This window comes from Elephas maximus, chromosome 10 (genome assembly GCF_024166365.1).
Source record: "Elephas maximus indicus isolate mEleMax1 chromosome 10, mEleMax1 primary haplotype, whole genome shotgun sequence".
In the NCBI taxonomy this organism is placed as follows: domain Eukaryota; kingdom Metazoa; phylum Chordata; class Mammalia; order Proboscidea; family Elephantidae; genus Elephas; species Elephas maximus.
In genome coordinates this window covers 106,481,849-106,508,579 of record NC_064828.1, presented here as the reverse complement: position 1 = coordinate 106,508,579, position 26,731 = coordinate 106,481,849, and the positions used below count along the sequence as shown (strand labels likewise).

At 51.7% G+C, this 26,731-nt stretch overlaps 1 protein-coding gene across 1 annotated transcript; it reads right to left on the bottom strand.

Moving 5' to 3' along the window:
- Positions 1 to 173: 173 nt before the first annotated feature.
- Positions 174 to 13,071, bottom strand: CHGA (chromogranin A). Its single transcript, XM_049898100.1, has 8 exons — positions 12,869 to 13,071; positions 11,992 to 12,038; positions 9,584 to 9,677; positions 8,759 to 8,827; positions 6,265 to 6,363; positions 4,088 to 4,528; positions 2,918 to 3,393; positions 174 to 598 (listed from the first exon to the last, which is right to left on the bottom strand). The coding sequence occupies exons 1-8, from the start codon at positions 12,912 to 12,914 to the stop codon at positions 515 to 517; spliced, it is 1,356 nt and encodes a 451-aa protein (XP_049754057.1). The 5' UTR covers positions 12,915 to 13,071; the 3' UTR covers positions 174 to 514.
- Between the last annotated feature and the right edge of the window lie 13,660 nt (positions 13,072 to 26,731).

The following is a 26,731-nucleotide window of genomic DNA, read 5'->3' as shown; positions in this document are numbered from 1 at the left end:
CCCACTCCAGGTCAGGAGGGGGAAGACTTCCAACTCACAGCAACCGCATGTACAACAGAACAAAACACTGCCTGGTCCTGCACCGTCCTCAAAATTGTTGCTACGTTTGAACAGGAAAAGCTCAAAGAAACCAGAAACAGCCCAGAGCAGATTTATTTTTCTTAGATAAATTTTGCACAGAACGTATTACAGTCAGGAGTTTCTCAGCTTTCATCAAAAGGTCAGCGTTATTGCAGTTGTATTCAGTGGATCTGATGGTGGGGAAGGGAAACTTGTAGAAAGCTGCCTGTGTCCAGAGAGAATCATCAGTGTTTAAAGTTGTGGGAGGGCCGCCCTGCCGAGGAGCAGGGGCCGAGAGCGGGAGGGAGAGCAGAGTGGGGCAACAGGGTGGCCCAGGCTTGGCCTCCCTAGTGGAAGCAGCGCCCGGGCTGTCTGGCCAAGACCTGCAGAGGGGACAGCAAAGCCAGGACCACGGAGTGCCTCAAGGCCCTGGCCAGCTCTGCCAGCCGGCGCCTCAGCCCCGCCGCAGCGCCTGCAGCTGGTGGGCCACTTTCTCCAGCTCCGCCTCGATGGCCGACAGGCTCTCCAGCTCCTGGTCCTAGGAGAGGATATTGGGGTCACACAGGGGCTGGCCCAGGGAGAGCGCCAGCGACAGCCAGACTGGCTTGGCTGCTGATTAGCTGTGTGACCTCAGACAGGTGGTTTTGCCTCCTTGAGCCTCAGTGGACTCATCCATCCCACAATGACAATGATGCCACCCTGCTGGGCTGCTCTGAGGTTTTGGTGGAGCAGGGAGCCCCTACCCCACATTGCCCCAGGTGGCCTCTCATCCAGGCCCCACCTCCTCCTAAGTGACCCCAGACAGGTGGGAGTCTGTTCTCTCTCAGGACCCAAAGAAAGCCAGGCCCTCAGGTGCCCTTCAGAGCCCCCCTACCCTGAACCCAGCCCAGACTGTGGATGATGGCTCCCATTGGGAGACCAGGCCTGGGCTTCTGGATCTTTCTCTGTACGCCTTGCCTACCTGCGGGGGCTGTGGGGTCTATGGTGCAGGCTCTATGGTGTGAGAGCTCCCCTCTACCACCTGGCCCTGGGCCGGGATCCTTGGTCCTGATCCTGGGGACCCTGAGCTCTGGTGCCAGGGTGGTTCAGGGAAGTAGGGGCCCTTCTGTGAGCCTGCTCTGTGCCCCAGGAAGCTTCCAGTGCCCGTGCCCCAGAGCCGGGACTCACCCCCACAAGAGCACACCTTCTGACTGGGAGCAGGGGCCCAGGGAGGCCGCCTCCGGGCCTTGGCCTGAGAGGGTTCATCTTCCAAGGTCCCTGCCGGATACCAGGCTGGTGAGGGCGCCCCTGCCCGAGGGCGGCACTCACAGCCCCACCCCGAGGCCCAGACACTGAGGATGGCTGGCTGCGTGGAAATCGGGGGCCCTCAAGCCCTCCTTGAGCAGCCCCTGGCGACGTGAGTTCTGTGACGCTGGGGACATTTCTAAGAAGACCCTTGGGCAGTGTGGAGGAACCCCCCAACCCTGTGCACCGACTCTGGGGCCCCGCACATCTCCACCCTGCTCCCCAGGGCTTCCTCAGCTGTGGGGAAGGGAGCTGGCAGGCATCCCTGGGCAGCTCGCTCTCTCTAGCTGCTGAGGGGCAGGTGGTGCACAAAGGCACCCAGCCTTGTTCTGGGGCCAAGAGCTGGGGGCGAGGGCTGAGCTGCTGTTCCCTGTAGCCCCTTCCTCTCACTCTGCAGGGGACATCTGGCGATACCCTCCCCGGCTCCAGCTCCCAAGATGGAGCCTCCTTCCTCTGAGGCTGACAGCAAGGCCCCAGGCCCAGAGAGAGGGCCAGGGGCCCGAAGAAAGGTGGGCAGAGGAGAATCATGGGTCAGGGGCTGTGCAGGTGCCAGCCCCTCATAGGGCCCTGATCTGCCTGGGTATTGAGCCTTGGACAGGTGTCCCTGAGCCCACCTCGAGCTCCAGGGTGGTATCTCTGCCTACCAGGGAATCCAGGTCTCACTCCACCCTCCTATGGGGCTACGTCCATGCACCCCATTGAGCTGCCCACGACGCTCTGAGTATGGCCAGGTTTCTAGAACTTCTGTGCCCTAATCATGATCATGTGATGAGAGGGGAACCCTTTACCCCCCTTTCACAAATGGTGGAACCCATGAGGCTCAGAGAAGGGCAGTGACCCTCCCAAGGTCACACAGCTAGGGCAGAACCCAGGTCTCCTGGTGCACGTCTGTGCCTGCCTAGCCTGAGCATCAGGCTGGCCCTGCCCCGGCCCCTTGGCCATCGTGGCCAGGACGCAGGGCCTAACCCAGGAGGAGGCTGTGCCTGGGCTGCGTCGGGTCCAGGCATGATCCAGACAACCACAAGGCCTTCCCAGGGCACAAGCTGTCTCTTAGTGCCCCTCCCATGCCCACCCAACTCTGGGGGCCACTGGTCCCCCTAGGCTGGTCCCTGCCGGATCCCTTTGTTGTCAAACTCCCCCACCTCAAGCATCAGGCTCCACCCATCACACCTATCTCCTGCTCACTAGCTTGCTCAGGTTCCCCATTCTTTCAGGACAAAGCCCACCCCTGGTGTCTCTGGGAATTGGCTCAGCTTACTCCCTCTCCAGCTCTTTTACACGTGGATCTGGTCTCCCAGCCACTCATGGCACCTGCCTCCCAGCTCTGCGGGTGCCCATGGTGAGCAGAGGTTCTCCTGCTCTGTCTTCTGCCCCCTACTTCGGGCTCCCTGCCTGCCACTCCCTCTCCTGCCCTCCTGAGCTATGGCTGAACCCAGGCTCTTTGGTGAGTCTCCGGAGAGCCCCCAGTCCGATCACCTCTCCAGTCCCAGAGCTCCAAGGGGGCGGTGTCCCCTCAGTGGGCCAGAGGTGCGCACTCCGGGGCTGGCCTAGGGCTTGCTCCGCCCGTACCAACCTCTGCTCTGCGGTTGGCACTGCCCTCCTCCTCCTTCTTCTCCTCCGGGTAGCCACGGCCTGGGAGGGGCAGGCCTGCCTCGATGCTGTCCTCCCGGGAGGTCGGCCGCCAGCCTCGTCGAAGCTGCGGCCCAGGGCCCCCGAAGCCGTAGGACCGGGCCCGGAAGGAGAGCTTCATGGAGCGGTCGGGGTCGTCGTCCTGCGCGTCATCCCCGACCAGCCGCTTCTCGGCCGTCAGCTCCTTGGCCAGCTGGTCCATCTTGCTCCATCGCTTGGCGTCCTCCCACTCCTTGGAGAGGCTCTCCTCCTCCTGCTCCAGCCCCCTGCTCTTCCCGCCCCGGAAAAGGCCTTCGGGGGGCCCCGCCATCTCCTCCTCCTCAGAGGACTCCTGCTCCTCCTTCCCCTCAGGTGGCTGAGCCTCCTCAGCCCTGGTCTTCCCGGCTCCCTCCACAGCCAGGGCCTCAGACAGACCTGGAGCTGGGGGTGGACAAGAGCAGGACAATGAGGGAGGGACCGCCACCTTCCCTAGTCCCTGCCACTCCCTGAGGGCCTCTGCCACTGCCACCACTGGGGTCAAGGACCCCAAGTTCTCAGAGCCAGCCCAGCCTCTCCCCAGCAAATCCCACTGGGGAGGAAAAGCCCTCTTTCTCCTTTCTTTGTGAGAGCCTCTCAAAGCTCCATTTTTGGGGTGGGCTGGCCAGAGCCTGCCTCTGCCTTTAGCTCCCCCACCCCAAAGCTCTGACCCACACGGGTCACCAGGAAGCGGGGAGGACAAGGCCCTCAGGAGGAGCCAAGGTCTCCCCAAAACTCTGGTTGAAGCCTGCTCCCACTTGCCAGGCTGTCCCTTTGTCCCTGAAACCCGCCCACGCACCCTGCAGAACCCCCCTTGCCCCCTGGGTGCCATCTGGAGCTACGTGAAGTAGTGGGAGGTGCATGATTTTAGAGTCGGATAGACCTGGGTTGGATGGAATCTCAGCTTTTACTACAAATTAGTTGTGTGACCTTGGGCAAATTACTTAACCTCTCTGAGCCTCCATTTCCCATCTGGAAAATGGAGTTAATACCTACCTTTCAGGGCTATTGTGAAAGTGGGATGAGATTACAGATGAGGTCCCTCCCACCACCTGCCCCCTCTCCCTGACACACTTGAGGGCTCAACAGCCATACGTACCGTCACCCCTCCGGGTCTCCTTGTAGCTGAGGTTTGGGTGGGGGTTCAGTGCCGAAGTGGGGCCTTCTTCCTCGGAGACAGCCTTCTCTGCAGCCTCTACCTCCTCTTCCACCTCCTCTTCCTCCTCCTCCTCTCTCTTTGCCTGCTGCCCTTGCCCTGCACCCAGGCCCTTCTCTCTGTCCACCAGACCCTGTGGGGGACTCTCAGTGTCCGCCACAGCCTGTGGGTCAAGGTGCTTCTGGTCAGGGAGGCTGGCTGGGGGGAGGGTGTTTGTGGCCTCCTCCTCCCCAGGGGCCTGGTGGATCTCCATCTCGGACCCCTGCCCAGGTGCCAGGGATGCCTGGAGTCTGGCTTCCCCTGCGGCTGCACCACGATCCTCTGCCTCTTTAGAATCTCCTCTTTTCTCCACAGCATCCTTGGAGGACGCCTCTCCCGTCTCCTCTGCAGAACCAACAGGAGCATAGTCAGTCCCTGGGGAGAGGGCTGCACCTGGGGCTCCCCAGAGGCCAATTTCAGATCTAAGACATCGCAACATCACTTCCCACCAAGCCCAGCTCAAAAGACCCATGCCAGAATTAGGGTTACCCCCTCCAAGCCTAGGCTTGACCTGAGCACAATTAGATTGTGTTTCTTTCTTGTAATTCTCCCTCTTAAGACAGAATGGGTTCAAAATAGACCTTGTGGATGGCCCCGGCAGAGAGCCCTGGACTGGAAGTGAAGACATCTGCTGAATTGCTGGGTGATCTTGGGTCAGTTCCTTCACCTCTCTGTGTCAGAGGGCACCATCACTGCAACTTCGCTCTGTACCCAACCTCCCTTCCGCGCGGGGCTGCCCTGCCTCAGCGTGCTGGGAAAGCGCTCAGCTCCCCAGTATTTGTAGAGCTTCATTAAAAGGTATTTTCTTAATGGACACCGGCGATGGCTGCACTTGATTAATGTACTTGGCATCACTGAATCATACATGCAAAAAATGCATTATACAGATTTTTTACAACAATTAAAAATATATCTATATTTTCTTGGGGCTGCCCTAAAAACAGATCCTAACTAATAAAAGTCCCTCCCATCCCTTCAATGATTTTCATTTAACTAACAACGCACTACCAAGAAGAGTCCATCATTGGGGTGTCACTAAGACTTCAGGGGAAAGGCGCTCCCATTCCTATTTTACGGAAACTCAAACTGATTCCCAGAAAGGTAAGGTGGCTTTTCATACTCATGCAGTCTGCGGGCCTCAGAGGTTAGCCTTGAACCACAGCCTCCGAATGCAATGTTCAGGGCGCTCACACATGGCTGCCTCCCCGTTAAACTTCCAGGCACATCCACAAACTACACTGCACCTCTCCTGCAGCCCATGGAAGCCTCGTCACCCACCCAGACGTGCGTGTCCTTGGAGCCAGGGTGTACCCCAGCGGCCACGTCAGTGACAGTGCCGGCCAGTGAAGGGCATCTCGGCCACGCCTGCCTGTGTCCCCTCTCAGCCACAGCCATTAGGAGACCACTGAGCTCGGGGCTCCTGGAAACTGGCCTTCCCCACCCCCTTCCACATGCAGAGGGTGCGCCCTACGGGGCAGTTTGTGGTCATTTCCAGACAGGGAGGATGGATGACAGCATCACGGTGCCCTAGCTTGTGATCTCTTTGACCCCAAAAAGTTCTTTGGTTTCAGGAAAGATGATCCAGGTTCATGTAATATTTCAAACCTACCCCTCTGGGACCCTCCTGCGCCTTGGCTATTCTAAAACCCAAAAACCAAACCGGTTGCTGTCAAGTTGATTTCGACTCATGGTGACCCCATGTGTTAGGCACCTCAAATCCCAGGAGGTCAGGCATGGGGGGCAGGCGTGCTCTGCTTCAGTGGCCACTGGGAAGACCCGGAGCTGGAGCTGCCTGCCTGCCAAGTCAGAGACTTCCTGCTCCAGAGTGGTCAGCGGATGAGACAGACCCTGACTCAAATCCGTTTTGCAGCTCACCACCAGCCATGGAATCTTCAGCTAGGTAGTTAACCTCTCTGGGCCTCAGTTTCCCCATTTGTAAAGGGAAGAAGATGCTATCCACCTTACAGGGCCTAAAGGAGGGGCTCCTGGCTCTTAGGAATACTTGGTCCATCATAACTACTGTAATTGTTCTCACCACCCCCATCCCTGCCCAGCCTCTGGCCAGGCTGGCTGACACTGACCCTTCAGTTCGACCTTGTCACTCTGGTTCTCAAGAACCTCTGAGAGTTCATCCTCAAAATTGCTGTGCTTCGTCTGCTGATGTGCCCTCTCCTTGGCACCTGTATGAGAAAAGGAGAAAAAAATCCCATCTGGGCAGGGCGTATCTAAGAGTGTGAGGGCCTCAGTTTCTTCATCTGTAAACTGGGCACATAGTGTTCCAGGGACCAGACTGCAGGCGCCAGAGCTTGGGGAGGGGTGAAGCTTGGGCGCCTCTACCCCCTCCCAGCTGGGGCCCATCAGGTGACCACCCACCTCTCCAGATTCTCACCTAGAAAACAAGAGCAAGCCCTCCTGATCCATAGACCAACAAAGGCTCAAATGGAGCTGAGGGTCCCAGGGGCAGGAGTGGGGAGTGGAAGGCTCCTTAGGACCTGGCTGGTAGCTCAGGGGACTTGGACTCTGCAGTGGAAGGTCACGGTGACTGCTTGTCCCCTCATGGGGGCTCTTGACTCAGGCCATCCTTGCTCCCTACATCCCATGAGTCCAGGCTCCAGGGAGAAGGCCAAGCACTGCAGCTGCATTCAAGCACAGGGTTGGCCCCTGCTGCCAGGACCCAGAGTCCCCTCTGCCTGCACCCAGCCCCAGGCTGCTGTGGCCTCCCCTGGCTGTTCCCACACCTGTGCTTCGTGCCTGATGATGACCCCTCAGCCAGGCCAGCCCTGCAGCTGGGGAAGATTGCCCCCCATAGTGGCAGCTTCCAGGGTGGCCAGAGGAGCCTGACCGATGGCCGTGTACCAAGCAGACCTGGGTGAAGTGCCCTTGGACAGCTTGGGCTCTGCACGATGTAATCACTCCTCTACGAAACAAGGCAGTGCTGTGCTGCTGCCCAGTAAGTGCTACGATACAGATGTGCAGAGAGCATTATGGGAGCAGATGGTAGACAGATGGATGGATAGACATCCTCTTTGAACAGAAAACAATCACATATATGTATAGTGTATATGGAGTTCCTAAGTGGTGCAAATGGTTAGCATGCACAACTGCTAACCAAAAGGTTGGAGGTTCGAGTCCACCCAGCGGCACCTCAGAAGAAAGGCCTGGTGATGTACTAAAAAAAAAGTCCAGCCATTGAAAACCCCATGGAGCGCAGTTCTACTCTGACCCACGTGGGGTTGCCATCAGTCAGAGTTGACTGCACGGCAGCTCGTTTAGACTGTGCATTGCTTACGCTGGATGCACACATGGCTGTGTGTGTGCCGAAGATGTTTCAGGATGCGCGTTCCCCTCTAACAGTCTCTGTTGACATTATATTTAATTATTTAAATGTCATAAGTTAGTCATTTAATTTTAAAATTACTAGATTGGAATAAAGTATTTCAGGTTTAGTAAAGACAGCAACACCATGGTTTAAGGATGATAAATGAATAACATGAGTCATAAAAAGCCGCAGCTCTGCCCAGCACCTACTGTGTGCCAGGCACCCATTCCATCCTCTCAACAAGTGCAGGAGGTGGACACTAGCCTCCCAAGCTGACTGGTGAGTGAAAGAACAGTACGTGAACTTGGGAAGGGCCCTGGGGTCCCTGCTGCTGTGATGACTGGTGCTTACCTCCTCCCAAATCTCTCTCCTTTCTCACACATGGCATGGCCTGCCCCAAAGGCCTCAGAGTGGGGGCCTCTGGGCCTGGAGCAGCCTTCATGCCCCCACTCCACCCAGACATAGCCCAGCCCTGATTTGGTTTGGAAGCAGATGTGGATTCATGCTGGAGGGCTCACTCTCAGGGGGACACCTAGGGTGCCGATGTCTCTGCCCTCAGGTAAATGGTACTTTTCACTGCGAGGCAGCCAGGGCCCATGCAGGGCCAGAACCCAGCCTCCAGGGCATGGCTCTGTGCCTTACGTCACCCAGGAATGAGTCTGGTGCTGAGCAGAATGGCTCAGTGTGTATGATGACGTCAGCCTAACCCTCCATTCCAGGCTCTGCTTGAATATGCTCAGAGATGGGGTGCTCACTACCTCCCATAGTCACTCCATTCTCGATAGCATCAGTGGGGTTTTTCCAGTTTCTTAGAAAAAAGCATACCTTACCCTGAAGCACTGAAAGTCTGGCGTGGATTTGGGTAACCAAGACCCTGCCTCCCCCACCTCTCTTTTGAGCAGATGAAGCTCACAAGGCAACGGGTCCCCTCCTGGAGATCAATTTTCGTTTTCAGTTAACAGAGGGCGGGGGATCTTTTCTGCAGTCCAGTGTTGAAAGTGCCACAGTGAAATGGCTTAAACTACAGAGTCTGCGGGGTATTAGGAGAGCTGCTTTTGGTCTTGGTGTGTCCCTCACTCACTGTGTGACCTTGGACAAGTCACCCAGCCTCTCTGAGCCTTGATCTCTTTATCAATAACAGATTGGATTGAGTGGCACGGCACGGAGGCCCCCCACCTTTCCATTCTATAATAGGAAAAGTGAGACTGGAGAGAGAACCTCCACTCTCAGAACTCTGCGGAACGGCTGGAAAATACCTTGGAGAGCGAGGTCTTGGAGCTCCTTCAGTAAATTCTGGTGTCGCAGGATGGAGAGGATCCGCTCATCTGCAGGAAGAGGGTCGTTATGGGTGGTTTCCGGAGAACAGCCCAAAAAGAGATTGCTATCAATATTTTCAGCTGAGCACAAGGAATTTATCCTGGAAACTCAAAACCAGGGTGGAAGCAGCCGGGTTGGTCTTGAGATAACAAGACCACCTTCCCTCTAAGGTGTTGGCTTTCCACTGTCCCAGCACCCAGGCCTCAGCTGAAGGTGGCAGCCCCTGAGGATAAGGTGGTGTCTCTAAGCCCAACACACTTTCCCACCTCCGTGCCTTTGCTCATGCTGTTCCTGCCACCTGGAGCACCCTTCCTGATGGATTTCCAAGTATTCTTTTAAAGCCCAACCCAATTGCTATTGGCTCCACCTATGCAGTGGCTTCTCCTGCCCCCCATGACATTGATTTATTCATCACATATCTACAGGGTGTCCACCAGGTGCCAGAGACTATTCGGGGATACAGCACACACAGTCCTTGTCTGCAGGGAGCTCACGCTCTGGTGGGCTTGCTGTTCCAGCCCGGGTTTCATTCTGCCCAAAATTCTAGTTATTTGTGTTGTCTCTGTCCCCTCTGCAGGCCTGTAAGCTCCAGGAGCACAGGGGCTGTGGCCCCTTTATCTCCCTGTACCTTCTCAGGCCCCAGCACAGTGTCTGGTCAGTGACTGATGAATTAAATCACTGAATCCCATCAAAAGCCACACACCCCTCTCCTAGCCTCCCGGTCCAGCAGGCAGCATCCCTTATCCCCAACCTCTGGCCCATACCTCCTCGGAGGGTCTCAAAACACTCCTGACTGACAGGCATGGGGCTGGGCTTGGAGACTGTGTCAGAGATGACCTCGACGATGCACTTCATCACCTGGGAAGAGAGTAGATGGTGAGTTGGGACTGGTTTGGGCATTGGGCTCAGCCTCCAAAGGCCCTGGGCCAGATTTATAAGAACAAGACATTGGCTCTTATCTTCAGGAGTCCATGGATGCCTGGATCAGGGGCACAGCTCTGCCTCCTTAGTCAGACCATAATAGCAATGATAACAGCAACCCCCTAGATGGTGCATACCATGTGCTGGGCACTCCAATAGCAGGGGCAGCAGGTGGCTTTTAAGGCTGATCATGGTGGAGGTGGGATGGAGGGTGGGGACCTGGTATCTTCTCATCCCCAAGTAATGTTTGCCTAAAGATGGGGAAGCTGCCCTTAGGTATTAGAGGAAGGTCTTGCAAAACTGTTTTAATCTTGCAGATGCTCAAACACCAGCTCCTCCAGGAAGCCCTCCTGGACTGCCCAGATGAGAACAAAGATCTTCTCTGGCTCTGCTCTGTCTGGGAACAGGACTTAGGTCCCTGGCTCCTAACACCCATGGTGCTGTCACATGCAGCGAGTGACAGCCTCAGTCTGGCTCCATATTCACCCGTGCAGTGAGTACCCTGGCTGGATGTGGGGCACACATCACCTACATCTGGGTGCCTGCCCCAGGTCAACAGCAGTTATATCTCTGAAAATCTTGTGAGGCCTAGCAAGGGGCTGTGGGAAATTAGGCATTTAGTAAATGGGTGGTCTTCAATGATGGTACCAGCTATAGTGTGCTATCCTAGCTGTATGATCTTGGGCAAATGACTTAAGCTGTCTGAGCCTCAGTTTCCTCATCTGTAAAATGGGAATGAGGCTCCCCACCCATCTGCCCTCCCAGGTGATGAGGCACAGACGGGTCAGCACTCTGAGGTGTTGCACACACTCGGGGAGGGAGTCATAACTCCTGATCCATTTCAGCAGCCTAGAGCCAGAGGAGGAGCAGAAGGAGTCAGACATGCATCAGGCAGCGCTAGTGGGGAGTGAGGGGGTGGCAGCCCATGTCTACAGGGTGCCAAGGCAACCAGTCCCAGGATCCAGGACGGCAAACTGGCAAACGGGCTCTATGATGTGTGCAGTCACATCCTCAGATGGGACATTCGGGTCTTAACCAGCGGCTCTGTACCCCTGACCCCAGACTGCTGGATGTACGCAGTGACCACGGGGTCTCCCTGAAGGAAGCTGGCAAGCAGAGTCCTGCAGCCTGTACCATGTATCTTCCTGCAGCCCCAGACCCTGCACTGGGAACATCAGATAACCAACGGTTCATGACGGCAGCTTCCGGGAGAGAGGGATGGATGGACAGAGAGATCAAGAAGGAAATGCCCAGAAATAACAGTGCCCACTTACTGAGGACCTACTGCGTGCTGGGCGCTTCAATTCCTACTCCTCACAACTCTCCTCAAGGGAAATGTTATTACAACTGGAAAAAGTGGAAGCTCTGAGAAGTTAAGGAATTTTTCCAAGGCTGCACAGCTAGAATTAATGGTAGAGGTTTAAATTGAGGTCTGTCTGCAACTAGAAAAGTAGAAGATATGAATAAGCACACTGAAGTTGGAATCTCTTTGATACTTTGGGTTTTAACCGTGGTCTCTATGAAATGGAGGCAAACGGCTCCCAGAAGGGCAGGGAATGGAAATTTCTCTGAGCCTCAAGTGGTGTCTGTGAGCACCAGAGAATGGAAAAGAGTCCCAGGTCAGACAAGAGTGAACTCCAAGTATATTGCTGGCCAGAGAACCCCCTGCTAGTGTCTCAGAAGGCCCTTGCCTAGTTACCCCCACCATCAGTCTAACTGTCTGGGACCCCCGGGTGCAGGAGCCATTATCAAGAATGTTTTCACTGTGGCCCTTTGGGGCAGCTGAAGCTTGAGCGCCTGTGGAATGGGAAGCTGTTGCTAGCGGCAGAGCCTTGAGGGCAAGACAACAGCAAAGAGGGAGGCCAGGGTGAGGCACTTGAAGGCATTTCTCACAGGTCTGTAGACACCACATGACAGAGAAGCCGCCCCCACCAGCCCCATGGTGGGCCTAGTGAATTCCTCTTTTGAACACAGTGGACCTAGCACTTTAGCCCAGCAGGTAAGACACAAGCCCCATTGGGCCACACACTCAGCTCAGAGGAAGCTGGGGAAGTCCTCACAGCAGGATAGCAGGGAAATTTAGCAATCTTTGATATCTTCTTTTGCAAGCTGTCCCCAGGCCCAGCAGCCGCAGTGTTGGCTCCTGGCTTTATGCCAGCCTCACTCCTGCCGCTGCCCAAGAACTGGCTATAAGGAATCCACTGGGGCCTCTCACCTCCCATCCCAGGGCATCCTCAGCACCCCATCTTACCTCAGTGTCCCCTTTATTCATCGGGCTGTTCACGGGGAGGGCAATGGCTGGGAAGGAAAAGAGAGAGCTGGGGTCACTCCTCTGCTCCGCCGGGAGCCTAGTCATTCCTGGCCAAGTCATTGGGGGTCCATTCACCCCATGCTACCATGCTACCTCTCAAAGTTGTCCCTACCCAAACGAGTGGCTGAGGCTGATTTTGTTTCCACTCCTCGACTGCTGTCCCCAGGGTGGGAGGCCCACAGAGGCTGCACTGAGAAGCCCTACCCCTTCCCTTTGAGAAGGCTCCTGCTTTGGAGGGGGTGTGGGAGCCAAAGGCAATGGCTATGAAAACAAAGCTGGGGTGGAGAGAGGGCGTAGGGAGATGGGGAGAGACTCAGAGATCGGGGAAGAGGAGAGATGGGGGAAAGAGATGGAGGAGGGGGGATTGTGAGAGCCGATGTGGAAAGGTAGAAGACAAGGGCAGGAAGACGGGAGAGGGAGGCTGGAAGAGGGAGAGAAGGCAGAGGGGGAGAAAGCAGCAGCCCTCCCATCTCCCCCCAGTGACCTTGGTCGGCCACGGATGGCCCGGAGCTGGCGCTGGCCTAATGCAGCGGAGGCGCTGAGCCCAGAGAGCGGGTGGGAGCGCGAGGGGACCCTGCCCCCCGGGGTCGGGGGTCGGGGGTCGGGCCCCAGGAGTCAGGTCTACAGTCCGGACTGAGGTCACATTGCTTGGCCAGACGGGAGACCGAGGCGCTGTCCGCGGTGCTGAAATCCCGGCGCGCCCGAGGGGAGGCAAGGAGGGGCGCGCGGCGCTGCAAGGCGCCCTGGACCTCAGACCGGGCAGGGGCGGGCAGGGGCTCCCCAGTCCCTTCTCCCTAAGCCCCCCGCGCTCGCTCACCTTGCCCGGCGCAAAGCAGAAGCGCCAGGACAGCGGCGGAGCGCATGGCGAACCCGGGGTGCCAAGGAGCTGGCGTTCTGTAGCTGGGCTCCCGGGTGAGGGGCGGCTGCAATGGGGGCTGCGGCGGGCTGGCGGCGGCGCTGGCTCAGGGATGGGGTCGCAGCGTCTCTGCGTCCGTCTGTCGGCCCGTCTACTAGTCTCTCTTCACCAGGCTGGAGTACTGCCGCAGAAGCGTCCTCGCGCCCCATTTATATAGCCTCGACCCCGGAAATGACGTCAGCGGGGCCTCCCCCTGCCCCCACTTCCCCACCTCCGGGGGTCTGGTAGTCGCCCTCACTACCCTCAGCTTTACCCTTCGCCGCTTTTGTCCCCCGCCCCTTACGGCGTCAGGGGCTGGATGGGAGGCGGGCGTCTGGCTTCCTGGTGGCGCGGGCCGCTGAGCTGACCCTCTGCCCTACGGCGGCTCCACCGAGTGTCCGTGGGCAAGTGATTCTCTCTCGCTGGGCCTGTGTTTCTCCACTGTGCACTGAGAGGTGAACTCGGTCCCTGCCAGCCCTAGCACACCGCGCCGTGCTCCTGCGATTCCCTCTGCTCCGTCGCGCTTCCCCTGGCCTCACAGGCTGGGAGCCTCTCTCACCATTCAAAAGGCTCGTTCAAATATCTCCTGCCAAGATAGACCTCCCAATCCTCTCTCTAAGGGAGGCTTCCCTCTCGGGCAACCCAGTTTTGTGCCTTCACAAATTCTAATCGTATATGCATATATTTATTTATTTGAATAATATTTACTCGCCACTGTTTACACAGTGCTAAGCTCTACGCCTAGCACAGAGTAAGCGCAACGGTTAACTGCCGAATGTACTGACAGAAAGTTCAGCCCGGTGAGTGAGTGGACCCTGGACTCCGTCCGTGTGCTCTTGGTGACAGGGAACTGCTTCACTAGAAGCTCAAGGCTTTGTTGGACAGCTCTCCTGGGGAAGGGGGAGGAGCAGGGAGCAGTTCTTATTATCAAGCCAAAATAGGAGTCCTTGTAACTTCTACTCACAGCCCTAGTTCAAGCCTTTGGGATCACCTTTTTGCCACTTGCAACTCATGGTGTGTATGAGAACAGTTCTCACCTTTTCTGAGTGTTCCGAGATCCTGGGTGTTTTGTGTGAGGGTCCGTTTCTGGGTTTGTTTCCCTTTGCTCTGGGGCCACCTGATGCTCAGGCCACCTTGCTGCTTTGAGGAGGAGGGGGAGCATATTTGAAATCCTTCACCACCTGACCACAGTGTTACAGTAGACCTGGTATCTGGGCAGTGATTTGGCATTGTTGGCCTCATCCAGAGCCCCTCCTTCTTCCTGGTCCCCCATCTGCTGCTGCCATTTCCTACTTCCTGCCTGGTGGTCCAATGGTTAAGCACTGGGCTACTAACCAAAAGGTCAGAGGTTAGAACCCACCCAGCGGCTCTGAGGGAGAAAAGATCTGGCAATCTGCTTCTATAAAGATTACAGCCTAGAAAACCCCATGGGGCAGTTTTTCTCTGTCTTACAGGGTTGCTATGAGTTGGAATCAACTCAGTGGTACCCAACAACAACAACAGCCCCATGCCTGTGTCCACTCCTGCCCCCAAATGAGAACCTGGCAGAAACTTAGAAGTGGCTCCATTCATGCCTTCAGTCAGTAATTATTTGTTAAGCATTTACAATAAGCTTAGAACAGCTTAGAGCACCTACTGTGGGCTTAGAACACTTTAGAGTAGTACTCAGCTGTTCTAGGTGCTGAGGACCTAGCAATGATCAAAACAAAGACCTGACCCTCATGGACTTTATATTCTAGAAGGTGAAGACAGACAATAAGTAAAGAAGTGAAATGCCTAGTATATCATATGATGACAAGTGCACTGGACAAAAATAGAGCAGGGAGGGGGGATGGGTGTGCCGGGGTAGGGATATGTTATACTGTAAATCCTGCGAATGAGGAGGCATTGGCGAATAACAAGGCTCCAGGAATTGATGGAATATCAATTGAGATGTTTCAACAAACAGATGCAGCTCTGGAGGTGCTCACTCGTCTATGCCAAAAAATATGGAAGACAGCTTCCTGGCCAACTGGTTGGAAGAGATCCATATTTATGCCTAGTCCCAAGAAAGGTAATCCAACTGAATGTGGAAATTATAGAACAATATCATTAATATCACACGCAAGCAAAATTATGCTGAAGATCATTCAAAAATGGCTGCAGCAGTATATCGACAGGGAACTGACAGAAATTCAGGCTGGTTTCAGAAGAGGACGTGAAACTGGGGATATCGTTGCTGATGTCAGATGGATCCTGGCTGAAAGCAGAGAATACCAGAAGGATGTTTACCTGTGTTTTATTGATTATGCAAAGGCATTTGACTGTGTGGATCATAACAAACTATGGACAACACTGTGAAGAATGGGAATTCCAGAACACTTAATTGTGCTCATGAGGAACCTTTAAATAGATCAAGAGGCAGTTGTTCGGACAGAACAAAGGGATACTGATTGGTTTAAAGTCAGGAAAGGTGTGCGTCAGGGTTGTATTCTTTCGCCATACCTATTTAATCTGTATGCTGAACAAATAATACGAGAAGCTGGATTATATGAAGAAGAACGGGGCATCAAGATTGGAGGAAGACTCATTAACAACCTGCGTTATGCAAATGACACAACCTTGCTTGCTGAAAGTGAAGAGGACTTGAAGCACTTACTAATGAAGATGAAAGACCACAGCCTTCAGTATGGATTACACCTCAACATAAAGAAAACAAAAATCCTCACAACTGGAGCAACATCATGATAAACGGAGAAAAGATTGAAGTTGTCAAGGATTTCATTTTACTTGGACCCACAATCAACAGCCATGGAAGCAGCAGTCAAGAAATCAAACTACACATTGCATTGGGCAAATCTGCTGCAAAGGACCTCTTCAAAGTGTTGAAGAGCAAAGATGTCACCCTGAAGACTAAGGTGCGCCTGACCCAAGCCATGGTATTTTCAATCACATCATATGCATATGAAAGCTGGACAATGAATAAGGAAGACCAAAGAAGAGTAGACGCCTTTGAATTGTGCTGTTGGCGAAGAATATTGAATATACCATGGACTGCCAAAGAACGAACAAATCTGTCTTAGGAGAAGTACAACCAGAATGCTCCTTAGAAGCAAGGATGGCGAGACTGCGTCTTACATACTTCGGACATGTTGTCAGGAGGGATCAGTCCCTGGAGGAGGACATCGTGCTTGGCAGAGTACAGGGTCAGCGGAAAAGAGGAAGACCCTCAACGAGGTGGATTGACACAGTGGCTGCAACAATGAGCTCAAGCATAACAACGATTGTAAGGATTGGTCAGGAGCGGGCAGTGTCTCATTCTGTTGTGCATAGGGTCGCTATGAGCCGTAACCGACTCGACGGCACCTAACAACAACAACAACAACCGGGAAGGTGGCGCTTGAGCAGAGACCGGAAGTGGGGAGGGGGTGAGCCAGCTTGTGTCTAGTGAAAGAAGGCTCTAGGTTGAGGGAACACCACCTGTGTGCCTTCGTGTTCAAGGAATAGCAAGGAGATCGTGTGAAAAAGGCCTGGAGAATATAGCTGAACAGTAACACACGTTCCACATAAAAAACTTGGAAAATCCACAAAAATACAGGGAAAAACCACTTCTGCTCCCACCACCCAGAGATAAACATTGATCATTTCAATGTGTGTAACCTGAGTCTTTGTTGAGGCAACATCTTTATGAGGAGGGCAATTTCCAGAGGGATTTCAGCTAAGAACTGTCACTCACTCCTTGCAGCTGAGGGAATACATGCCTCAGGCCCCAAGAGTGGATCTACCACGTAGGGGTATCCTGAATATGTACAGCATTGGAACATTTACCCAGGTCACAGTACAGTGTCCCGCCACAATTTATTGTGTACTGCAATTTATTTAATTAATAAGTAGTTGTTATTTTGTTAATTTATTTGCTGTTATAAAGAGCAATCTTGTACACAAACCTCCAATTATTTCCTTAAATAGTAGGCGAATTCCTAGGTCAAAAGAAATGGGTATTTTTAAGGCACTCAGTACATGTTGCCCAGCTGCCACGCAGAAAGGGTGAACCATTTTTTACACGCTGAGAGGGCTCTTTAATGGGAAGTTTCAGAGCCCCTGTCACCCTCCCAGGATCACCAGTTCACCAGGGGGCCTGACAGGAAACCAGGCATAACGAGCCAGCCAAAAAGCCCAAACTAGGCTTTTAAAAGAGACAATGCCAATAACTAGTATTTGCACCATGCTTTATAGTGCTTTGCAGCTGTTCCCTGGTAGAGTCCTTGCAATACCCCAGGGCCTAACTCAGAGTGGGATTTTTGATCTTACTTTGCAAATTTGAAAACTGAGGCTCAGGATGTTAAAGTGAGAGTCCAAGCTGCCAGATAGCAAGTGGATGGTGAAGTTGGACCTAGAGCTTGTTTTGCCCAAATGCCGTGTTTACCTGATCCCCTGACCTCTCACATTCTGTTTCTTCTCCGTGGGCTGCCTCCCAGCTACCACCTCTCCCGATACACAGCCTGATAAACTCTTCCATACCTTGTGGGACTTGAGGTAATTGCTCCCTCCTCCTGGCCTCACACACTTACTTGAGCATTTTTCCCAGAAGGTTGGAATGATTCACTTTTAGATCCTCTGTCCCCTTACACTTTGAGCTCCAGGTTGGGTGTGCATCCTGGCCGTTTGGGGACTTCAGTTCCTTGTATGGTGCTGGGCACAAAGGAAGAAGGAAAAAAGTCACATCTGTCAATCCCCACTTTGAGCGTTGTGCTCAGTTAGCTAGGTGAGGATAAACTGCTTAATGAAAGACCCCAGAATACAGTGAAACACAATGGAATCTTATTTCTCTCTCCTGAAAGAGTCAATATACTGATGTTTATGCATTCCATTTCACTTTTGACGATTTCAAATTTTCCTAGATTCATACTTCATACATTCCAGGTTCCGATTATTAATGGATGTTTGCAGGTGTTTCTTCTCATTTTGAGTCTTGCCACATCAGCAAATGAAGGTCCTGAAAGCTTTACTCCATCCACATCATTAAGGTCGACTCCACTTTGAGGAGACAGCTCTTCCCCAGTTGTCTTTTGAGCGCCTTCCAACCTGGGGGGCTCATCTTCCAGCACTATATCAGACAATGTTCCGCTGCTATTCATACGGTTTTCACTGGCTAATGCTTTTCAGAAGTAGACTGCCGGCTCCTTCTTCCTAGTCTGTCTTAGTCTGGAAGCTCAGCTGAAACCTGTCCACCATGAGTGACCCTGCTGGTATCTGAATACCAGCGGCATAGCTTCTAGCATCACAGCAACATGCGAGCCCCCCACAGTACGACAAACTGACAGACACGTGCATGTGAAAGCTGGACAATGAATAAGGAAGAGCGAAGAAGAATTGACGCCTTTGAATTGTGTTGGCGAAGAATATTGAATATACCACGGACTGCCAAAAGAACGAACAAAGCTGTCTTAGAAGAAGTACAGCCAGAATGCTCCTTAGAGGCACGGATGGTGAGACTGCGTCTTACATATTTTGGACATGTTGTTAGGAGGGATCAGTCCCTGGAGAAGGACATCATCCTTGGCAAAGTACAGGGTCAGCGGAAAAGAGGAAGACCTCAACGAAGTGGATTGACACAGTGGCTGCAACAATGAGCTCAAGTGTAACAACGATTGTGGGGATGGCTCAGGACCAGGCAGTGTTTCGTTCTGCTGTGCACAGGGTTGCTATGAGTCGGAACCGACTCGATGGCACCTAACAACAACAACAACAACAACAGAAGAGTCAAGAAGTGAGTAGTCCAGAAGGCTAGGGCAGCTCTTCCATCCTCAACATGCGATTTCCCTCTCTGATCCCAAGGCGGCTGCTCCGGTTACCACTGTTAATAAAAAAGGAAACGGAGGCCCCAAACTGATGGGTTCCCCTGAGTACCTAGGAAATTTCACAAAGGTCTCTGACCACTGTGAAATGCACCCAGAAAGAGATAAACAAGGAGACAGGGAGGAGACACAGTGATAAGGGATCACAAACCCCCTTCTGTGACAAGGTATCTGTTAACTATGAATCCATTTAAAGTCTACTTTGTGCAAAGGACTTAACTTCACCAAAAACTAAATTGGTCTTTGCCCTTGTTTTCTGAGAAGACAATTATAATCCTTCGGAGTTTCCTGAATCATCAAGGTATCTCAGCCAGGTCACAAAGTCCACCTGGCAATCTCAGGAAGGAAAGAAAGCAGGATTACAGTGTGTTAAAGTTGTAGCTGTAAGGTGCCGTGGAATTAGTTCTGACTCACAGTGACCCTATGTACAACAGAACATAAAGTTAGGCATTTTGTATTTACTCAGAAATGGAACCTTCTGTTTCTCTGAACAGGAGGGTTTCCCTGTGTGAATACAGATCAGCTGCTTGAATAAAGCCTATATGCTTTCATTTCTCTTTTCAGTTACTTTTGGATACCACCATTTCTCAACCATCACAAAGGGGAAAAGAGGTAGAGGGCAAGCAGCTTCCTTCGTAAGGTTGCGATACAGAATTTACATGTGACACTGCATCTTACCCCCCACTCAGCACGCGACACCCCTAGATACAACGGATGCTGGGAAATATAATCTGTACCTGGGCAATGTTGTCTCGGCATGGACATCCATTGGGGATGGTTCTGATTACTAAAGGAAGAGAAGATACTGGGGAACAATGAGCTTTGTCTACTACACCAACCGTGGGGATGAGAACAACTAACATTTGTAGAACCTTTACTAAGAGCTTGTCACTGTTCATAGGAGCCATGGTGGCGCAGTGGTGAAGTGCTCAGCTGCTAACTGAAAGGTTGGTGGTTCAAACCCAACAGCCACTCAATGGAAGAAAGATGTGGCAGTTTCCTTCCATAAAGATTACCTCCTTGGAAGCCTTATCAGGCAGTTCTACTCTGTCCTATAGGGTTGCTATGAATTGTATTGACTCAATGGCAATGGGTTCGGTTTGGGGTTTTTTTAGGCACTTTTCTAAGAGTTTAATTACGTTAACTCATTTAACCCTCATCACAATGCTATGAGAGAGGCGTCATTATTGTACTCGTTTACAGATGGAATTCTACAGGAGAATTAAGCCCAAATGCCCTAAGACAGCCATGTATGTAACGAACTAATGTCTCCTAGAATGGTAGTAGTTAGGCACCATCCCTGGGAGAATTGAGAAAATAGTTGCTTAAATAATTTTCTGTGTGTTATGTGGTATGGTACTGTTGATGGGTGCCTTTCAAGGAGCCAAGAACTGGGTTTGGTACTTGTCTTCATTTGTTGCTGTTGTTGGTTGTCATTGTGTCAATTCAGACTCTTGTCTGGGTTCTCCCAAATGCAGACTCTAAGACAAGGATTTGGGACTACAAGCAGCTCATTTGTAGGTGACCCCAGGGAACACAATGCAGGAGTAGAAAGCGAGATAAAGAAAGGAGAAAAGCCGAAGAAGGGTATGTTAATGAGTGAGTCCCTAGGCATGGCAGTGGAGGATTAGGCTTGCTGGGACCTGCTGAGAAACTGCAGAACACACCTCAGAATTGTCCCTCTGAGGGATGAGGAAGATGGGGGGAGTTACCCCTCAATTTCCTTCCCTCACTGAAGGTTTTTCCTGGAGGTGCTGGCTCCCCAGCACTTCCGGCTGCCTTGTGAAGAGGTCATGCCAACTCCACTGCCATAGAACACCCTCAGGCAGAGAGTCACAGGAAGCTGTTGTTGTGTGTGGCAACTGTCTACAGGTGACTCCAGGGTGGCCCAAGGGAACATGGGCAGAGCACTGACATCATCTACTACAGGACTTTACACCGGATATTTCTTTTCATTTTTATATTAAACCTGTGGCTGAGTTATCTGCACCTTTGCTTCTCATATGCAGAAGCTGAAGCCCAGAGAGGTGAACTAACTCCCCCAATGCAACACAGCTGGGCAGTGGTGGAGTATGGGCTTGAGGCCAGCAATTCTGTCTTCTGCCACTCCACACTCCCCGTCCCAGGCCGCATGCCCCCTGCTAGCCCAGTGTTGTAACTGGTCTCCATGGACACCCACCACTCAAACCTACTCTCTCCAGACTCTTCCTGGGGTTCTCATTCTCTCAGGACAACTGATATTTTCACATTACGTGAATTGCGGAGAAAGGCTATTTTATTGCTCAACGTCTATGCGTATAATCTCCATTAAAGCCACTTGGCTTTGCATATGCATCTTCAGAGCAAGTTCCCTAGCCCCCCTTTCCACTCATATCACAGCCCCTGTTGTTGTTGTGAGGTGTGGTCGAGCAGATCTTCTACTCATAGTGACCCTATGTGAAGACTAGAAATGTCCCACAGGGTTTTCGAAGGTGTAATCTTTATGGGAGCAAATTGCCAGGTTTTTCTCGTGCAGAGTCACTGGATGGGTTTGAACAGCCAACTTTTTGGTTAGCAGCCATGTGCTTAACCATTGCACCACCAGGGCTCCTTAGCATGACCTCTAATCCCCTCTTATCGCAACATTCTGGAACTGCCTCTGGTTATAACTAGTGCCTCTTACCCCTGCTCAGGCTGAGATCCTTGTTTTGTGCCAAATGTCCTTCCTGTGGATCACTCCTACTGGTGCAGAAAGCCAAGATGTGGTTAACTCTCCACTCATTCCGCCATAGGAGGGAATCAGACAGGGGCCTGGTCTGCTCTGAAGATGGACTGCTGAGAACCATCTTCAATCATCTTAGAATCAACTAGGGACGGACCAGGCGTTCTTAGCCTGCTCAGTGCGCACTGTACCGATGACTGTTTCCCAGGTCTGCTGCCAGATTTTGATCTATGTATAAAATGTGTTTTGATTATAGCTAAGTATATACACTGCCTTGGTTGAAACATTGAGCTGAGTAGGTTATGGGGAGCTGTGCAATGTGGGGCATAGCTCCCCCAGAGGAGAAGGTGAGGAGCAAAGCAAAATCAGGAGACTTTTGCCTTGTGGGTAGGTAGTGGGTGATGTGGATTAAAGAACCCTGGTGGCGCAGTGGTTAAGTGCTGGGCTGCTAATCAAAGGCCATTGGTTCAAACCCACCAGCTGCTCAGCAGGACAAAGATGTGGCAGTCTGCTTCCATAAAGATTACAGCCTTGGCATAATAAAATCTATTAAGAAAACATTCTGCATCCCACCTTGAAGAGTGGCATCTGGGGTCTTTAACACTAGCAAGCAGCCATCTAAGATGCATCAATTTGTCTCAAACCACCTGGATCAAAGGAGAATGAAGAACACCAAGGACACAAGGTGATTATGAGCCCAAGAGTCAGAAAGGGCCATGTGAACCAGCGACTGCATCATCCTGAGACCAGAAGAAATAGATGGTGCCCGGCTACAACCAATGACTGCCCTAATAGGGAACACAACAGAGAACTCCTGAGGGAGCAGGAGAGCAGTGGGATGCAGACCCCAAATTCTTATAAGACCAGACCTAATGGTCTGAGTGAGACTAGAAGGACCCCGGTGGTCATGGCCCCCAGACCTCCTGTCGGCCCAGGACAGGAACCATTCCCGAAGCCAACTCTTCAGACATGGATTGGACTGGACAATGGGTTGGAGACGGATGCTGGTGAGGAGTGAGCTTCTTGGATCAGGTGGACACTTGAGACTGTGTTGGCATCTCCTGCCTGGAGGGGAGATGAGAGGGTGGAGGGGGTTAGAAGCTGGTGAAATGGACACAAAAAGAGAGACTGGAAGGAGGGAGCAGGCTGGCTCATTAGGGGGAGAGTAATTGGGAGTATGTAGCAAGGTGTACATGGGTTTTTCTGTGAGAGACTGACTTGATTTGTAAACTTTCACTTAATAAAAATTATTAAAAAAAAAAAAAAAAACTACATTTCCCAAAACCCTCACAGCTAAAAACCTGAATGCGATTTGTTGTCGTTGTTAGGTGCCATGGAGTCGGCTCTGACTTCTGGCAACCCCAAGTACCACAAAACTAAACACTGCCCAGTGGTGCGCCATCCTCACAATCATTGCTATGTTTGAGCCCACCGTTGCACCCAGTGTGTCAGTCCATCTCGTCGAGGGTCTTCCTCTTTTTCGACGACCCTCTCCTTTACCATGCATGATGTTCTTCTCCGGGGACATGTTATCCGGGTGTGACTTGGGTTCCACCAAGCAGAGGTACTTGCTCAAGAGCTGGATTCGGAGCCCATGGTGTGTGCGCCCTGCGCGTTGCCAGTGCAGACGTGGCGGAGGTGGAGTTCTGGAGACAGTGGCCGTGGGGTCAGCTTCGTGGCTTGGAGGTCCATTTCCTGATCCTGGCAGGGACAGCAACTACTGTAGCTGCTCAGTTCTGAAATGTGGCCTTGTGAGCTGTGTCTGGAAACACAGTCATTGGTCAATTTATTCAGCTGTCCCAGTGATTCTGTAAGCCTTTTAATATCCAGCTTTCTGCAACTGGACCCCCACTGAAACAAGTGAAAAACCAGTCAGGGCAGTGAACAAACAGCCACACCAGGAACAACCACCCACTGCCAGGAACAACCCCCCTACCTCACTGCCAGGAATGACCCCCCACTGCCAGGAACAACCCCTGTGCCTGAAGTCCTCTCTGCTCACACTCAAGGAAGTTGAAAATTCAGCAAATTAACACCCCCGGGAACAGCCCTCAAGCAAAGGTTCTCAGGCATTTGTTCAGAAATAGCCCAGCCTTCTCCCCGCTTGGGTGGGATAATCCTGAGGAATGTGTTTTTTTGTACTATCTCCCAGAGTATCCCTGACGTATTAAGCTCTATTCTCGAAGGAGGAAGGAGTCCTGGTGGTGAGGTGGTTAAGCATTCGGGTGCTAACCAAAAAGTGGTTTGAACCCACCAGCCGCTGCAGGAGAAAGATGTGGCAGTCTGCTCCTGTCAAGCGTTACAGCCTTGGAAACCCTCTGGAGCAATTCTACTCTGTCCTGTAGGGCTGCTGTGAGTTGGAATCGATTCAATGGCGAGGGGTTTTGGGTTAGTCTCACAGGGGAATCTGGCTTAAGAGCCTCACCTTATTGGCTTCCTCCCCCCACCCTCCCTGACCAGGCTCACTTCCCCTGCCTCAACCCAGCTTCCTGGAACCACCTCCCAGATGGACCACGTGCACTCAGATCCTGTCTCAGGGAACCCAAGCTAGAACACTGATATTGACTGTATCAGTTTCCTGTGGCTGCTATGACAAAGTTTCACAAATGAGGTGGGTGAAAACAACAGAAATGTATTCTCTGACAGTTCTGGAAAAGTCTGAAATCCCGGTGTTGACGGGGTTGACTCCTTCTGAGGGCTCTAAGGAAGAGCCAGTTCCCTCCTAAAACTATGAAGATCAAGGAATTAAAAATAGAGACAAAACTAAGGGCCCTAATTCATGGCATAAATAGATTATCAAACACAACTAAAAATGCACAAACGACAGAAAATAAACTAGACGATTGGGGCTCCTAAAAATGAAATGCTTAGGTGCATCAAAAGGCTTCTCCAAAAGAATAAAAAGAGAACCTACAGACTGGGAAAAAAAAATTGTGGCAATGATATGTCTGACAAGGGTTTAATCTCTAAAATATATAGAAAACCTCAACAGCTCAACAACAAAAAGACATACAATCCAACTAAAAAGTGAGCAAAGAACACAGACAATTTACCAAAGAAGACATATGAGCAGCCAACAAATACATGAAGAGGTACTCAAGACCATAGCCATTAGAGAGATGCAAATCAAAGCAACAGTAAGATATAATCTCACCCCTACAAAAATTATACTGATCGAAAAAATAAAAACAACATATGCTGGTAAGGGTGTGGGATGATTGGAACTCTCATACACTGTTGGTGGCATTATAAAATGGTAGAACCACTGTGGAAAACAGTATGGCGCTTCCTTAAAAAGTTAGAAATAGAGATACCTTATGATCCAGCAAACCCACTCCTAGGAATATATCCTAGAGGAATAAGAGCCGTGGCATGAATAGACATACGCACACCCATGTTCACTGCAGCATTATTCACAATAGCAAAAAGGTGGAAACAACCTAAGAGCCCATCAGCAGATGAGTGGATAAACAAGCTACGGTGCACGCACACAGTGTAGTACTACACAATGTTAAAGAATAACGGTGTATGCACAAAACACCTCACAGTATGGATCAACCTGGAGGACATTATATTGAGTGAAATAAGTCAATCACAAAATGACAAATATTGTATAAGGCCACTATTAGAAAAAGTCAAGAAAAAGATTACAGGAAGAAACATTCTTTGATGGTTACCAGGGATTGGGGGGATGGGGGGAGAAAATCACACACTAGATAGTAGACAAGTATCAAAATGCTTGGGTGAAGGAAAAGGCAATACACAGTTGGGAGGAGGTCAGCACTACATGATCAAACAAGGGAAGACTGTGGAAGGAACGCAAGAGTAAAAGGAAACAATGGTAAATACTATTACATACACAATTCTCAAATAACAGTAATAAACAATAATGTAAGCTGAACAGGTGTGGGATGGCATATGGAAGCACACGCACGAGCATATGTAGGTTTGGCAAGGGATACTTCTACATAAGCATTTGTGTGTGCTACAAATACATCCCTGTATATCGTAGAGCACACAGGGGGCAAAGTTGTGAATACTTCTTGGCCATAAACACCTTGAGAGACTGGGTCACTGGGCTTGAGGCCTTAGGACCATAGTCTCGGAAGACATCTAGGCCAATTGGCATGACATAGTCCGTAAAGACAATGTTCTACATCCTACTCTGGTGAGTAACATCTGGGGTCTTAAAAGCTTGCGAGCAGCCATCTAAGACACAACTGTTGGTCTCTTCCTGTCCGGAACAAAGAATGAAGAAAATAAAAGACTCAAGGAAAGAATTAATCCAAAGGACTAATGGCCCACACAAACCACAGCCTCCACTAGCCTGAGACCAGAAGAACTAGATGGTGCCTGGCTACTACTACCAAACGCCCTGATTAGGATCACAAGAGAAAGTCCTGGACAGAGAGGGAGAAAAATGTAGAACGAAATTCAAATTCATTAAAAAAACCAGACTTACTGGTGTGATAGAGACTGGTGGAACCCCCGAGACTATGGCCCTTAGACACCCTTCAAACCTAAAGCAGAATCTACTCCGAGAGATCACCCTTCAGCCAAACGAGAGGCAGGCCTGTAAAGTGAACAATAACATCCATGAGGAAAGTGCTCCTCGGAACCAACAACCATATGAGACCAAAAGGCAGCATCTGCCCCAAAACAAAGTTCAGAAGGCAGGAAGGGGCAAGAAAGATGGATGAATGGAAATGGGGAACCCAGGGAGGAAGGGGGTAGACGTGTCCCGGGCTTCCAGACACATCGCTCCAATCTCGGGGTGGGACACAGAGGTGCCTCGCGGGACTGTCAAACTCTGGGCTCTCTGGACCCAGCCTCTTTTTTTCACCAGTTCTGCCAAAGCTATTTGGGGCTGAAAAGGGGAAATAGTCTTTCACTCAACAAATATTATTGAGCACCTACTGTGTGTCAAGCTCTGTGATGAATGTTGTTGTTGTGTGCCATCAAGTTGATTCAGACTCACAGAGATCCTATAGAGCAGAGTAGAACTGCCCCATAGAGTTTCCTAGGCTGTAGGAGCTGACTGCCAGGTCTTTTCTCCTACAGAGCTGCTCGCTGGTGGGCTTGAATGGCTGAATTTTTGGTTAGCAGCTGAGCGTTACCATTGTACCACCAGACTCGAATAAGTACATTATATAGAAGATTAGGGTTGTTAGCTGCTGTAGGGTGGGCTTCTAACTCATGGCCCACCATGCACGACAGAATGAAAAACTGCTGGGTCTTGTGCCATTC